The 16,791-nt window shown below is 36.1% G+C and overlaps 1 protein-coding gene across 8 annotated transcripts in view; it reads left to right on the top strand.

Moving 5' to 3' along the window:
* The window catches only part of DIAPH2 (diaphanous related formin 2), a 1,061,378-nt gene that overhangs the window by 82,330 nt on the left and 962,257 nt on the right, over nucleotides 1-16,791 (top strand). For 6 of the 8 annotated variants that reach the window (XM_086388306.1, XM_086388304.1, XM_086388308.1 and 3 more), the window contains 2 exons: nucleotides 3,864-3,968; nucleotides 10,346-10,366. In XM_086388306.1, the coding sequence (XP_086244432.1) occupies nucleotides 3,864-3,968; nucleotides 10,346-10,366 (126 nt within the window). The remainder of the gene's footprint in view (nucleotides 1-3,863; nucleotides 3,969-10,345; nucleotides 10,367-16,791) is intronic. The other 2 variants (XM_086388307.1, XM_086388305.1) reach the window with 1 other exon arrangement.

Genomic DNA, 16,791 nt, shown 5'->3' with positions numbered 1-16,791 from the left:
ACAGGTTCCTTTTGTTTATTTATTCTGTCCAATCTACCATCCCTCTTAGTTTGGACTCTTATTATTATTACTTGAGTTACTTCAATAGCCCAGATTATTAAACATAAGATAATTTATTCTGATTAATTTAGATAGAATATTTATACACACACACACAAACACACATAAAGAGATATGAACCAGAAGGGTTGCAAAACAGGCTCCAGGTAATCTAAGTATAGGAATAACTTCCAGAATCACACAGCCAAAACATAATCTGATGAAGGAGCTGTTGCTATCCCAGAACCACTTTGTCAAATTGTTGTGATGAAAAAGATGTGTCCGCTGCCATCAACCCATGTCGCCTCTGTTGCCACCCATGCTAACAAAACATGGGTGAATCTATACCCCATATGCATCTATTTGATGGATGACAACTAAGCCACCTTACTGTATTGTTATAAGGGATAGCTGCTGCTGCTGCTGCTAAGTCGCTTCAGTTGTGTCCGACTCTGTGCAACCCCATAGATGGCAGACCACCAGGCTCCCCCGTCCCTGGGATTTGGGTGGGTTGCCATTTCCTTCTCCAATGCATGAAAGCGAAAAGTGAAAGTGAAAGTGAAAATGAAGTCGCTCAGAGACTGATAAATGTGGTTTTCATGGATTCTTCATTGGTGGGGCTGATACTGGGTGGGTGTTTAAAATTATAGCAGGCATGTTCAAGTGCTATTGGGTAGCCAACCATGACAGAAGTCTACTGTGGTCTGGTAGCTAATCTCTTGGCCTTCACTCAGGTTTTTCTCCTCCTTCAAGACCCAAATCCTGATGAAGACTTCTCTTTTGTCTTTCCCATCTGTCCTCTGTGTTCCTAAGACATCCTGTACATGCCTCTGTTATACTGATATGTTTACATATTACTCTTCCCTACTACATGTACTCAGTCACTCAGTCAGTCATGTCCGACTCTGGGCGACCCCATGGACTATAGCCTGCCAGGCTCCTCTGTCCATGGCAATTTTCCAGGCAAGAATACTGGAGTGGGTCGCCATTTCCTTCTCCATCTCTACTATATTATGAATTGTTTATTTTTATTAATTTAACAGAGTCAAATTAATTAATTTGAGTCAAAATTTAGAAAGTAGAGAAGAAAAAATAATGATATGATCTTGCCACCTTCACATGATGTTAGTATTTTGTTGTACATATTTCAGATCCAGTCCTCCAAAGTAAAACTTGGCAAAAGTTAAACTACCCTGTAATGGGAAGGACTGCATGTGGAGGTAGTGAGTTCCCTGTTAGTTGAAGTCGACACAGAACATAGATGAATATCTGTGGACTTTATAAAGTGCTAACCAGCCTCATTCCTGTGATTCTCACTTTGATTCAACAATGCTAGATCTAGCCTTTGAGAGAGAAAGAGAGCCTGGCTTCAAGTAAATCATTAACAAGTAAGATATACAAATGAGAAATGAAATAAGATAGGAAAAGTAGAGGTAGAGACAGTGATAGAGATAATTGGGAAGGGGGGTCTGGTATATATACATGAAATTTATAGATATTGATTGTGAATTAATCATTGTAGGAGTCACTGCAGTGACTGCAGTGGGTGCAACTATATATCATGAGATACTGGTGTCATTGAAGTTACTATTCAATACATAGATGCAGTTTGATTACTTTTTATGGATCCTTTGTTTTCCCCCCACATTCTCATACATTATTTTTTTAAATTATTTTAGTATTTTTCTTTGTCCATTTATTTAGTTGATTAAAAACTAGTAATGTTTAGAATTACCAAGCAAGTAAAGGGATAAAAATACTGATTTCTTTTTCTTGTTTTAAAAAGTCAAGATACCATTCAGAAGCCATAAAATTCATCCTCTTAAAGTATACAGTTCAGTGTTTTTTTTTTTTCTTCATGTATTCAAAGAGTCATGCAACCATCACAACATTCACTCTTAGAACATTTTTATCACCCACAAATGAAACACCATACCTGTTGGCAGTCACACCCCAGCTCTCCCATCCCCTCTTGCCCTGCCCCTGACAACCACTAATTGACAAATCTCTATAGGTTTGCCTGTTCTGGATATTTAATATAAATGGAATCATGTAATGTATGGCCTTTTGTGATCTACTTCCTTCATTTACAGAGAAGGCAATGGCACCCCACTCCAGTACTCTTGCCTGGAAAATCCCATGGATGGAGGAGCCTGGTAGGCTGTAGTCCATGGGGTCAGAGTCTGACATGACTGAGTGACTTCCCTTTCCCTTTTCCTTTCCCTTTCCTTCATTTAGCATAATGTGATTTCAAGTTTCATCCATGCAGTATAGAATGTATCAGTACTTCATTCGTCTTTGTGGCTGAATAATAGTCCATTGTATGGACATATGACATTTTTTAATCCATTCATCGTTTGATAGACATTTGAATTGTTTCCACTGTAATGTTTCTTCTGTGAACATTCAAGTACAAGTTTTTGTGTGGATATATGTTTTCATTGTCTTGGGTATAAGCTGAGTCATGTGGTAACTCTACGTATAACTTTTTGAGGAACTACTAGACTGTTTTCCAAAGTGGCTGTATTATCTCATATTCTTACCATCAGTGTGTAAGGGTTCCAGTTTCTCCACATCCTTACCAACAATTGTTATTATCTTTTCTGCCATAGCCTTTATTACTGTGGGAGTGAAGCGGTGTCTCACTGTGGTTTTGATTTGCGTTTCCTTGGTGAATAGTGATGTTGACACTCATGTGCTTATTGGCCATTTGTATGGCTTCTTTAGAGAAATGTCTGTTCAAATCCTTTGTCCACTTGTAGTTGGGTTATTTGTCTATTGTTGATTTGTAAGGCTTCTTTTTATACTTTGGATACAAGCCCCATATCAGATGTATGACTTGTAAACATTTTCTCACACCTTGTATGTTGTCTTTTCATTTGATGTTGATTTTGGAGGTGTAGTCCTTTCCAATTTGGTTTTATGACCCTTCAAGTGTGTCTTAATATGTTTCAGGGGTTAACATGAGTTTCAAAATGAATAAAAAATGATTTATCTAGTGAAAATGTTATGTCTGTGTATCACAATATAAAGGAACATTTCCAACCAAATCAAAGCTTATTGAACCTCAAAATGATGTGCTGTTGTAACTGAATATTTTTCTTTCCAGTTAGTGGTCTTTTTTATCCCAATGCAGGTAACTGTGTTTCTGATGTTTTCCCCCAATTCAGCAACTTCTCATGAATCTTTCTTCAGTGACATATTGTAGATATATATTTCCTGTAATTTACAAATTATGTTTGTTCTTGTAGATAATAATTATCCTAAGGGAACATATGCCAAGTAGTAAAGTGTTTGTTTATTTTTGCTATCGGGTAAAAAAATAACTTTGCTAAGGTTGTATGATGTATATCTATGCTATAAACTGCCAGTTTATCCTGTGGAATAGTTAAAATTTTTTTTCTTATTTCTACTCATTGAGTAGGTAGCAATATGAACCATAAATATATGGTAAAATTTATATGACATTAGGGTATATAGAGTGAAAAATAATAATGAAGGAGCCAAAAAATGATGGTTGTTGATAGTCAGAGCGTGACTTACTATTTTAATACAGAGAACATTAATTTTTCTTTTTCTTTTTTAAGTTTATTTTGTTGAAGTATAGTTGATTTACAATGTTGTATTAATTTGTACTGTACAGCACAGTGATTCAGTCATACATATATATTCTTTGTCATATCCTTTTATATTATAGTTTATTATAGGATATTGAATATAATTCCTTTTGATATATGGTAGAACTTTGTTCCTTAATATTTATTAATCACCTTTGAAACTCATAAGCAGAAATTTGCTAATACAATAAATATTCTTTTTAACAGGAGGACATGAACCTTAATGAAGAGCGAAAAGCTCCTTTACGAAACAAAGATTTTACCACTAAGCGTGAGATGGTCGTCCAGTATATTTCTGCTACTGCCAAATCTGTAAGTAGTGAGACGCTTCCAGCATCCATATAATGAGCTTAGCATTATCTGCTTAAAAGAAACAAACTTCAGATCTCTAAGTTCTTGCCTCAGTGTACTTATATAGACTTCATAAAAGAAGTGTATATATGTACTTTAATACATTTTATATATATTTCAAAACTGTTCTTAAAGAGATTTCTATTTTTATAAACAAAACAGACTAAGAATAGTCGGCTCTGAGTTAATCCGGTTAAATTTTGGAGCTGAGGTTTTGTGCACTTACTAACAAATAGCAATTTGTAGTTATTCCACTTAATATACAGTTTGTTATAGGAACACTTCAGATATTGAGGAAGGACAAACATAGCCTAGTCACAAGATTTAACTAAGTTTACATTAAAGTTATACATCTGGTATTTGCTTACTTGAAATTTATAGCAATTTTTTAAATAAGCAGTTTGTTTTTATTTTTTGTGATGCTACCCATGTAAACTACCTCGTAATAGTTCTTGTACAGCTTAATTTAACATAAAGGAAGGTGTTTAATAGGAACTTTAATGAAATTTGAGTCTCAAAAAATTAAAATTAGTATTCATTGAAAAGGCTTGTCTGCAGCAGGAAAAACTTCGTGTTTTAGTGGAATATATTGCTTTGTTTATTTCCTAAAGTGCTTCCAAAACGAGTCTGGAAATTTGATTTATTTTTGTAGGAAAAGAATATTTTTTGAAATAGTGGACTGTATCTTTTACATTTCTGTAAAGAAGCTTTTCACAGAGTTTATAAAATCACTATGAATGTGTACATATATAACATACATATGTTGTATGTATATATATACACACACAAAAACACACAGTGATTTTATGTTTGTGTGACGTGTATATTACACACATACATTTACATTTAAGGCATACATATTTTAAATTTAAAAAGTTGACCAGTGAATAAAATAGTTCTTCATCGGCAAAATATATTCTAAAATTATTTGCCTATCCTATTAATGCTGTTTCAGTACAGTAATTGCAGTGACAATTACTGATGCATTTTGTCTGAATTCTACAATTGTATTGATTCCATATTGTACTTTAAGTAAGCTAAATCTGAATGCTGAACTATTTAAACATAATGCATTGTAGCTCTGCCATAGCAGAACAACAGCATGTTTTTTAATTTGCTTCTGGTGTCCAAGGGCAGAAATGTGTTTCAAGTGATAAGTGAAATTTGCCTTGAGCCTCATTTTCAATAGAATTAGGTGAGGCATAGGGTTTTACTTTGAAATTCTGATGAATCTCTTCTCATTTTTGCACTCAAGTTATTGTTCACAGTACAATGCTTTAGGAAATGCTGGGTGTACATTCAGTGTTATTTTTCAAATACCTAAAGGCAAATACACTAGTAAATCTATATAGTTATATCTGAGTGCAAAGTACAGATAATAATTAGGTGCTGATTTTAATGGCAAGATTTTGTTAGTGTCTCTGGCTCATTTGTTGTTTTTGTTTGTGTAACTGTAACTGAATATAATGAAAATTGTATGAAGCTCTTACTTCTTAACCTTTTGATTTTGACTCAGTCTCTATGTAGAACTTGTTTTCATTTATCTTTGTATTGTTTCCTCTTTAACTGACTGAGAAAAAGCACACTGATTTATATACTCATTTTCAGATTAAAATGCTAAACTTGGGGTAAACGTTGGCTGAGCTGTCTTGAATTGATTTATTTGAAAAATGGAAATTTCTCAAAAGACATGGAAACTCTATACTAAAGGCATTAGTTTCAAAATTGATACAAATAACTATTTAGTATATGATCCTTATTTGTTTCCTTTAGCACACATAGGATCACTTGACATGCCTATAGAACTTTAATTAGTGCTCTAAGGTTATATGTTTTATTTGCTTGTATTTTTCATGGACTAAATACGATGAAAGAAAGCCTATTGACAAGCATGTTTTAAAGCTTTCTCACTTTGGAGAGACAATTGTTAGTACTGTGTTCTGTGGTAAAAACAAAGAAAATTACATATCTTATTTCCTTTTGAAGGTGAGAGGGATGCCATTTAGTGACAAACCATCCTCTCATCTTTTGTGATCTCTTCGTGATCATGACAATAAAATTTGCATGAATTATAATGTCACCTATGACCATTTATGTGTAACTAAGGTTTCCATCCTGCTGGCTTTTATTAGGCTTTAAGGATACTTTGCATGTCATACTCTTTTATGCTTATTTTTTCATTATATTGACACACTGATTAGAAATGCTTCCACATTTAAAGTAGATATGATTGTAACCACTGCTTTATGAAAATGTTTTGCAAATAGTCAAAACTTTTATCTTGAAGTAAAAGCAAATTTAAGGACTAGAGTACCTGGTAGAAAAATATTTTATCATAAGTCATATGTAAAACGTGAAAATTACAGTTAAATTTAAACATAAATTGTACATTTCCCCCTTTAACACCTGCTTTTGTCATTTTACATGGAATTGAAAAACAAAATATGTACTCAATAAGCAATATCCGTCATTCTCCTGGGTTTGTGGGAAGGACAGTAAAGCAAGATGAAACAAATACATGGGTTTAGACACAAAACCTGTTTCTGAAGCAAAGGGGAGTCTTTTGTTGTGTAACTGATCATGCCAAAATTAGCCTGGGATAAGAGAATATAAAGGAAATTAAAAGATAATGATGAAAACTATTGCTTAGTTTTTTCCTCTTCAAATTCCATAATAAAAAATGTATGAATGCAAAGGAAAAAGTACCTTGAGTAACTAACTCTGTCAGTGATGAATGGACTTAGTAAGAGAGTGGAAAAGAGTCTCTTCTCTGTTGGAACTGGACTCTTTCTGTAACAAGTGTGGTTATGGTCTTGATCTTGTTGTTTAGTTGCTAAGTCACTTCTGACTCTTTGCAACTCCATGGACTGTAGCCCTGCAGGCGCCTCTGTCCCCGGTATTTCCCACGCCAAGAATACTGGAGTGGTTTGACATTTCCTTCTCCAGGAGATCTTCCCAACCCATGGATCAAACCCGGGTCTCCTGCATTGCAGGCAGATTCTTTACCATCTAAGCCACCAGGGAGGCCCAGGTACATGTAGATAATTTGGCCACAGATAGTCTGGAAGAGTCTTTGTTTTCACAGCACCAACATAAGTTTTCAGAAGTGCAAAACCAAGCTTTGTTAATATTGCAACGTGCACTCACTGGGCTGTTCAGTGTGACAGCTGCCGGCCTCCCCGCCCTCCTTACTACCTGCCCAACTCACTACCGAACATCAGCGGCTTCATGTCACCCAGCCTGTTCCTGTTCTCTTCACCTTCACCCTGGCTTCACTCCAAACCCACGCCTCTTCAAAGCTTTGTGCTTCTCTGCCCCCAAACAGTCGCTGAGCAGCTGCACTCTCAGCGTCCCTGCCTTTTCCCTGTGTGGTTCCCATGGGCTTCCTCCTCGTCAGACTCCAGTCCCCAAAACCTACATTCCTCAAGGCAGCAATGTGACACAATCATGTTTGCACCCCAACATGCCTGCCACATTGTCGGCAGCTGTCATGGTATATGGCACACAGTGTCAGTGGATTTTAAATAAAATGAAAACCACAAGTTAAAAAAAAATTGCAACATTGTCATACTAATTCATAATCCTGAGAGGCAGAAGACATCAGTGATTTAGAGGGAATCTTGCATGTTATATTTTAACAGTATATATAGATGTTTATGTGGGTATTCCCTTGTGGTTCAGATAGTAAACAATCTGCCTGCCAAGCAGGAGATGCAGGTTCGATCCCTGGGTTAGGAAATCCCCTGGAGAAGGAAATCACTCCAATATTCTTGTCTTGAGAATCCCATGGACAGAGGAGCCTGGTGGGCTACAGTCCATGGGGTCAAAAAGTCAGACATGGATGAGCGACTGAGCACGCACGCATAGACGTTTAAGAGGAAAAAATTAGTCACTGAAATCCGAACATTAGTTTGCCAGATGTCAGTGTCCTTATGAGAATATTAAGAAACTAATTTATTTCTAACTTAAATCACAGTCTTTGAGGTTGAGATTTAAAAATATGTAAAGTTAGTTTTTTGAAGATATATTGAAAGGTAGCATTGATTAAAAAAAACTCTCAGTAGCAAATAATTTAAAATAGTGATACCAAATACATCGCTAAATATTTTCAGATTGGCCCATATCATAAGCAGGCTTCCCTGGCAGCTCAGACAGTAAAGAATCCATCTGCAATGTGGGAGACCTGAGTTCTATCCCTGGGTTGGGAAGATTCCCTGGAGGAGAGCATGGCAACCACTCCAGTATTCTTGCCTAGAGAATCCCCATGACAAAGAAGCCTGGTGGGCTACAGTCCATGGGGTTGCAAAGAGTCAGACACAACTGAGTGACTAAGCACAAACACATATATCATAAGCAGTTAAGAGTTGCAGTATATCTTTTTGTTTGTGTGTATACATGTGTTGGCTTCCCAGGTGGCACTAGTGGTAAAGAACCTACTGCCAATGCAGGAGACATAAGAGACATGAGTTTGATCCCTGGGTCAGGAAGATCTCCTAGAGAAAGGCATTGCAACCCACTCCAGTATTCTTGCCTGGAAAATCCCATGGACAGAGGAACCTGGCAGGCTATAGTCCATAGGGTCACACAGAATCAGACACAACTGAAGTGACTTAGCACACACACATACATGTATTAATGGTTTTGCCTTTGCCACTATCAGGTAGTTTCCTTCTCAAGTCTTTGCCAGACATCACCTAGATACGGTGAAACAATTGAACCCAAAGCTGACCAGACCAGTTTCTTTTAGCTTTTCTTGGCTCATCTAATCTGTTTGCTGTATATACTTTAACTAAATGCAGTCATTTTGCAATCAGAATAGTAACAGTCAGTTCAGTTGCTCAGTCGTGTCCGACTCTTTGTGACCCCATGAATCGCAGCATGCCAGGCCTCCCTGTCCATTACCAACTCGCCGCCCCTGGCCTCGGGCGTGGGGTAGCTCCTCTCCGCCGCGCTAAGTGCACCGGTTGCAGCCGCTGCGCTAAGTGAGAATAGTATAGACCTGCTTAATTGTTAAGACAGGCTTGCAATTCTTTTTTTTTTTTTTTTAATTTCATGTCTGTGCTAAATAAACATGGGACAAATAAGACCTCTTTTTGGTGGGAGGAAATAATTTAGGTCAATAGTGTATCTTTGAATTCAGAAGACTGTTAATGGCACCACAGTGGCTTTTATTCAACTAAATAGTCGCTGTCTGTAGATAGTCTGTCGAATGAACATTTAAGAAAGCTGCTTTTCTATTTGGAGATTCATGGAGTCCTCTGAAGTAGTTAATTAGGAAACTATCATTTCTTTTTGTATCTTGTAGTATCCTGTTAAACTTAGGATTCTTATTGGGATTTCAGCTTTTTATTTTTAAAGTACTAGCTAATAATTAGAACATGTATTGATAATATGTGCTATCAGATTTATAGTTTTAGAATATGGATGAACTCTTTTTTTGAACATTGCTTGATATTCAAGTGTAGGAATCTGATAACAATGATTTATATTTGGATTCTGGCATAAAATTATACTTTAGGACTATGATTTTAGTTCTTGCCTTCTTAAGCACAAATTCTTAGGAATTCTCTTATCTCTTCACCATAAGAAAAACTCAATTGAGGTTGTAATTTTTGAACTATTTCCTCCTTCTGAATAAGTATATTTAAATACAAACTGCTTCTTTGTCTTCACATTATATAGAAAACTGTGTTGTTATAATAGAAATGCTAGGATGACCTAGAAAACCAGAATCATAAGCAATCTATCTTCTTTGTAATTTTCAAGTATAATATAAAACAATATTTTAAACCTTAAATTCATAACAATAAAAAATTTCCCATTTTCAACCTCAAGTTTATTTATTAACTTAAACACATGACTTTACGTACAACATTTATATTCTAAAATACCTAATTTCAAGCTTAATAGTATGCCTGTTAAAACACGGAAAGAAAAAAAAACAATATTAGAATAAAATTCAGTTTTCTCATGATAATTTTTGAGAGGTTGTGGGCTGATAAAATATCTGATGCCTGATTGCACTTAATCTTGAATTACTTGATATTTATACTACAACTAGTTGAGAAGCCCATTACAGAAAACTTTAAAAAGATCCTCAAATGGTAATAATTTTATTTGGGAATCTTTATTCTGCTGACTTTATACATTTTTGGAATATGGTAGAAATCATTACTGATGTATTTAACCTCTAGATCTAAAGTATTAAAAGTACACATAGAGGTGCTATTTACTAATTTACTAAACACTTCTGTGAAAAGCTTCTGATTATTAATACTGTTGCTGTTTGTTTTTTTTTTTTTACACCATAACTACTCTCCGTTGACCTCTGCATGCAGATAGTTGGAAGTAAAGTTACGGTGAGTACCAAAGATGTGTTTTACCCTTAGATGTGAATTCGTGCTTTTGGAGATTGAGTGATTTTTGCTTCTAGTATTTTATGTGTTCGGTTCTTCTTTTGGTGTATATTTTACCAAAGTAGTAAGATGAATGTTAAGATCACATGATTAGAATTTAACTATGTAAGTATTTTTCCTGTGGCTTTGGGAAGTACTTTAGAACTGGAATATGATTGTATATTTTGTCTTAGAAAGTTTTACTTCTTTTTAAAATTTTTTTTTGGAACTGTGCCTGTGTCAGTCCTTATGATTCTGAGGTGTGTTTTACCTTAATTTTTCAGGATAGCAGGGAGAGACTCCTAAAAGTTTCATTTATGCTAATAGGAATTCTTACTGAAGCATCTTACTTTGACTTTAGTATCTCTGAGCACATGGTGTAATGAAAGCAGCCTATGATGTTCAGTCAGGAGGCCTGGGTGCTTATCTTTGCTGGGTGCTACTCATCAGCTTTATGACTTTGGGCAAGTCGTATAATTTATCTGAGGTTTAGTTATTAAGTAGATAAATTGAAGTGATTGGCTTGCATTATCTTTTAAGGTTCTTTTAGTTGCTGTCATCTAAGCAGGGGTCCACAACCTCCAGGCCGCAGACCAGTACTTCCTGTCAGATCAGCGATGGCATTAGATTAGCAATAAAGTACACAATAAATGCAATGTGGTTGAATATTCCTGAACTCATCCTCACCTACCCCAGTCTGTGGAAAAATAATTTTCCATGAAATTGGTCCCTGGTGTCAAAAAGGTTGGGGACTGCTGATCTAAAAGTTATATACATGAGACACTGCGTTGCAGTGCCACAATTACATGATACACTATTACATCAATACACCAAAAGTGGCCTGTATTTTAATTAAGAGCTATTTGTAATGACCTTGCCTTCATGATTAAGCAGTCTGTATTTAGAAAACAGGTCAGGAAACATTATCTTTTTTTAAAATTTCTGTTGAAGTTTAGTGGATTTACAGTGTTGTGTTAGTTTCAGATGTACAGAAAAGTAAATCACTTATTCATATACATATATCCACTGTTTTTCAGATTATTTTCTCATACAGACCATTACAGAGTATTGAGTAGAGTTTCCTGTGCTATACAACAGGTTCTTATAAGCTATCTGTTTTATATATACTAGTGTGTACATGGGCTTCCTGAGGTGGCACAGTGATAAAGAATCCACCTGCCAATGCAGGAGATGCAGGAGATGTGGGTTCAATCCCTGAGTCATGAAGATCCCCTGAAGGAAGGCACGGCAATCCACTCCAGTATTCTTGCCTGGAGAATCCTATGGACAGAGGAGTCTGGTGGGCTGCAGTCCGTGGGGTTGCAAAGAGTCAGACACAACTGAGCATGCACACTCCCATTGTAGTGTATGTATGTCAGTCCCAGTCTCCCAATTTATCCACCCCCCACCCCCCCCCCTGCCCCAGGAAACATTATCTTTAACATCACCAGGTATCTAGAATAGTGAATATATTTACATTTGTTTTGCTTTTAAATATTGAAGTCCTCTTTTTGTCTTTTTGGATTTGTCAGGCGAGTGTATGCTCCTTGGTTCTGTCTCATCACAACAAAGATTTGGAGTGATGAACATTAAAGCCCTTGGTGTGTCACTGCTTTCGGGTCTTGGACAGACCATGTTATAGCTCTTAGACAAATCAGTGTTACAGCTCCGTGTTACAGCTCCATTTTATTTAGAAAATAGCAGGAAAATCCACCGAGAGAGAGAGAGAGAGAGAGAGAGAGAGAGAGAGATACCCTTGGGCTTCTCTTTCTATATGTTTTTTTCTCTCCCTGAGCCTGCCGTATGTAAATTGGGCTAGCCAGGAGTGTTGTTTGTTCTACCTGAGGTCCTCACTCCGGCCCTCGAACCTTCCTTTGTTCTATTTTCATGGGTTTTCCCTTCCTTATCTTTTAGCCACTGCCATTCTAGACTCCTGTTTCCCATTCTAACTACCTAACAGATTCGTGTGACATTGGGGAGAAAATGCCATCCATCTTTTGGAATGATTTCCAAAATCAGCAAATATTTCTTTAGTGCTTATTGTGTACCAAGAACTGTGCTAGGTGCGCTAATGACTGGAAAATAAGAATAAAACCTTATCATTGCAATAATATATGTTGAAATAATCAAATCTTAAATTGTGCCTGCTAATTGTGCCATAGCAATATTATGTATTAGGTAGGAGACATAAGGTGAGTTAGAGTAATTAGAGAAAAATCCATGCAAATTTCTAGACTTTCAGGATATGGTGGTTGGGATTTGATGGGGGAGGGGAAATGATGGAAAAGCTCTCAGATTGTGGAAGTAATATTCAGTGCAAAAGCTTGGAAAGAGAACCAAATTGTATTTGGGAGGGGGTACGGCAGGTGGGCGAGAAGGAAGAAATGAGGTTGATTTTGTACAGAACAAAAAATGTATATTGGAAAGATTCAAAAATCAAGTTAAAAGAAGATCTTAAAGTCCAGGTAGATTAGAAATCAGTTTGAGCAAGCAAGTGACATGAGGAAAGCAGAGTTTAAGAAAAATAAATTGGATAGTAGTAGGTAGGCTGGATCAGGCTAATGGTACTCAAAGTTGAAAGTATCAAAATGCAAATTTTGTCCCTCATGGGGTCTGGAATAAGGCCAAGAATTCTGCATTTTTATCAAGCACCACGGGACATCCTGATTAGTTAGAATAAAGAGCTCACTCTGAGAAATACTGGATTGGGATAGAGATTTGTTTAGGGGGCTACCTAGGAGACATGTGAGAGTCAAAGAGGCCCTGCATTAAACTGGAGGCTTAGGTGTAGAAGGATGGGGTTAAATAACAGAGTTTGGGGCAATAAATGAATCTAGAGCTTATTTTAATGTGGGCCAGAACCAGCCTATATTTCTGGTTGTGACAACATAAACAATCCAATGACCTGTGCCAGAAGCCACTGCAAGATTACCAATTTCTCCATAATCAGTTATCAAGTTCTGTTGATTATTTCTCCTAAATAACTCTCAGTTCTCTCCCCTAATTTCAGAGCCATCATCTAACACTCCTGTGATTGTCATAGCCTCCTCAATGCTCTCCTAGTCTTTGCTTTCACACTCACCCATGAATGCTGTATGTGGTTACCAGAAATGCTGCTGCTACCCCCTCAAATTTTCAGATGGCTCCCTATTCTCTTTGTGACCTTTTCTGATTTCACCTCCAGCTGCACACTTACATGCACCTATCCCCTGTCTGTATGGGAACACTCGGCAGTTTGTTAACATCCTATTTAAAAAAAAAAATTTTCAAAATTTATTTATTTTTTAATTGAAGGATAATTGCTTTACAAAACTTTGTTGTTTTCTGTCAAACCTCAACATGAATCAGCCATAGGTATACATATGTCCCCTCCCTCTTGAAATGTCCTCCAATCTCCCTTCCCATTCCACCCCCTAGTTTGATACACAGCCCCTGTTTGAGTTCCCTGAGACATACAGCAAATTCCCATTGGCTATTTTACATATTAAGTTTCCATGTTACTCTATCCATACATCTCACCCTCTCCTCCCTTCTCCCCATGTCCATAGGTCTGTTCTCTATGTCTGTTTCTCCATTGCTGCTCTGCAAATAAATTATTCAGTACCATCTTTCTAGATTCCATATATTGTGTTAGTATACAATATTTGTCTTTCTCTTTCTGACTTACTTCACTCTGTGTAATAGGCTCTAGGTTCATCCACCTCATTAGAACTGACTCAAACGTGTTCCTTTTTATGGCTGAGTAATATTCCATTGTATATAGATACAACAATTTCTTTATACATTCATCGGTTGATGGGCATCTAGGTTGCTTCCATGTTTTAGCTATTGCAAATAGTGCTGCAATGAACATTGGGGTATATGTGTCTAGGAGTGGGATTGGTGGGTCATATGGTGGTTTTATTCCTAGTTTTTTAAGGAATCTCCATACCATCTTCCAAAGTGGCTATATCAATTTACATTCCCGCCAACAGTGCAAGAGCATTACTTTTTCTCCGCACCCTCTCCAGCATTTATCATTTACAGACTTTTAGATGATGGCCATTCTGAATGGTGGGAGGTGATATCTCATTGTAGTTTTGATTTGCATTTCTCTAATAATAAGTGATGTTGAGCATCTTTTCATGTGTTTGTTAGCCATCTGTATGTCTTCTTTGGAGAAATGTCTGTTTAGGTCTTTTTCACACTTTTTGATTGGATTGTTTGTTTTTCTGGTTTTGAGTTGAATGAGTTGATTGTATATTTTGGAAATTAATCCTTTGTCAGTTTCATTTGCTATTATTTTCTCTCATTCCGAGGGTTGTCTTTTCACCTTGTTTATAGTTTCCTTTGCTGTGCAAAAGCTTTTAGGTTTAATCAGGTCCCACTTGTTTACTTTTGTTTTTATTTCCATTAATCTAGGACGTGGGTCATAGAGGATCTTGCTTTGATTTATGTTGAGTGTTCTGCCTATGATTTCCTCTAAGGGGTTTATAGTTTCTTGTCTTACATTTAGGTCTTTAATCCATTCTGAGTTTGTCTTTGTGTATGGTGCTAGGAAGTATTCTACTTTCATTGTTTTACATGTAGGTGTCCAGTTTTCCCAGCACCACTTATTGAATAGGCTCTCTTTGCCCCATTGTATATCCTTTCCTCCTCTGTCAAAAATGAGGTGCCCATAGGTGCGTGGGTTTATTTCTGGACTTTCTATCTTATTCCATTGGTCTATATTTCTGTTTTTGTGCCAGTACCATACTGTTTTGATGACTGTACCTTTGTAGTATAATCTGAAGTCAGGAAGGTTGATTCCTCCAGCTTCATTCTTCTTTCTTAAGACTGCTTTGGCTATTCAGGGTCTTTTGTGTTTCCATATAAATTGTGAAAATTTTTGTTCTAGTTCTGTGAAAAATGCCATTGGTAATTTGATAGGGATCACATTGAATCTGTAGATTGCATTTGGTAGTATAGTCATTTTCACAATATTGATTCTTCCTACCCAGGAACATGGACTGTCTCTCCATCTGTTTATGTCATCTTTGGTTTCTTTCATGAGTGTCTTATAATTTTCTGTATAGTGTTGTCTTCTTAGGTAGGTTTATTCCTAGTTATTTTATTCTTTTTGTTGCACTGGTGAATGGAATTGATTCCTTAATTTCTTTTTTTGATTTTTAACTGTTAGTATATAGGAATGCACCAGTGATTTCTGTGTATTGATTTTGTATCCTGTGACTTTGCTAAATTCCCTGATTAGCTCTAATAATTTTCTGATAGTATCTTCAGGGTTTTCTATGTATAGTATCATGTCATCTGCAAAAAGCGAGAGCTTTACTTCTTGTTTTCCAATCTGGATTACTTTTATTTCTTTTCTTCTCTGATTGCTGTATCTATGACTTCCAAAACTATGTTGAGTAATAGTGGTGAGAGTGGCCACCTTTGTCTTGTTCCTGATCTTAGGGGGAGTGTTGGCAGTTTTTTACCATTGAGAATAATGTGTCCTGTGGGCTTATCATATATGGCCTTTACTATGTTGAGCTAGGTTCCTTCTATGCACATTTTTTGAAAAGTTTTAATCATAAGTGGGTGATGAATTTTCTCAAAGGCTTTTTCTGCATCTATTGTGATGATAATATTGTTTTTATTTTTCAATTTGTTTACATGATGTATCACATTGATTGCTTTGTATATATTGAAGAATCCTTGCATCCCTGGAATAACCCCAACTTGATCATAGTGTATGAGCTTTTTAATGTGTTGTTGAATTCTGTTTGCTAGAATTTTGTTGAGGATTTTTACATCTATGTTCATCAGTAATATTGGCCTTTAGGTTTCTTTTTCTGTGTTGTCTTTGTCTGGTTTTGGCATCAGGGTGATGGTGGCCTTACAGAATGAGTTTCGAAGTGTTCCTTCCTCTGCAATTTTTTTGAAAGAATTTTAGAAGGATAGTCATTAGCTCTTTTCTAAATGTTTGGTAGAATTTCCCTATGAAGCCATCTGGCCCTGGGCTTTTGTTTTTTGGGAGATTTTTGAGCACAGTTTTGATTTCAGTGCTTGTAATTGATTTGTTCATACTTTCTATTTCTTCCTGGTTCAGTCTTGGAAGAATGATCTTTACTAAGATTCTGTTCATTTTTTCCATTTTATTGCCATTTAGTTGTTCATAATAGTCTCTTGTAATTTGTTGTATTTCTGCATTGTCTGTTGTAACCTCTCCTGTTTCATTTTCTAATTTTACTGATTTGATTCTTCTCTCTTTTTTTCTTAAAAAGTGTGACTAAAGGTTTGTCAATTTTGTTTATCTTCTCAAAGAACCAGCTTTTAGTTTTATTAATCTTTACTAATTTTCTTTTCTTTTTTTCATTTATCATTTATTTCTGCTATGATCTTTATGATTTCTTCCCTTCTACTACTTT

This window comes from Bos grunniens, chromosome X (genome assembly GCF_055505025.1).
Source record: "Bos grunniens cultivar Pamir isolate PY7600 chromosome X, Bosgru_T2T1.0, whole genome shotgun sequence".
Classification (NCBI taxonomy): Eukaryota; Metazoa; Chordata; class Mammalia; order Artiodactyla; family Bovidae; genus Bos; species Bos grunniens.
Note: the sequence above shows the minus strand (reverse complement) of the source record. Positions and strands in the feature narration are given on the sequence as shown.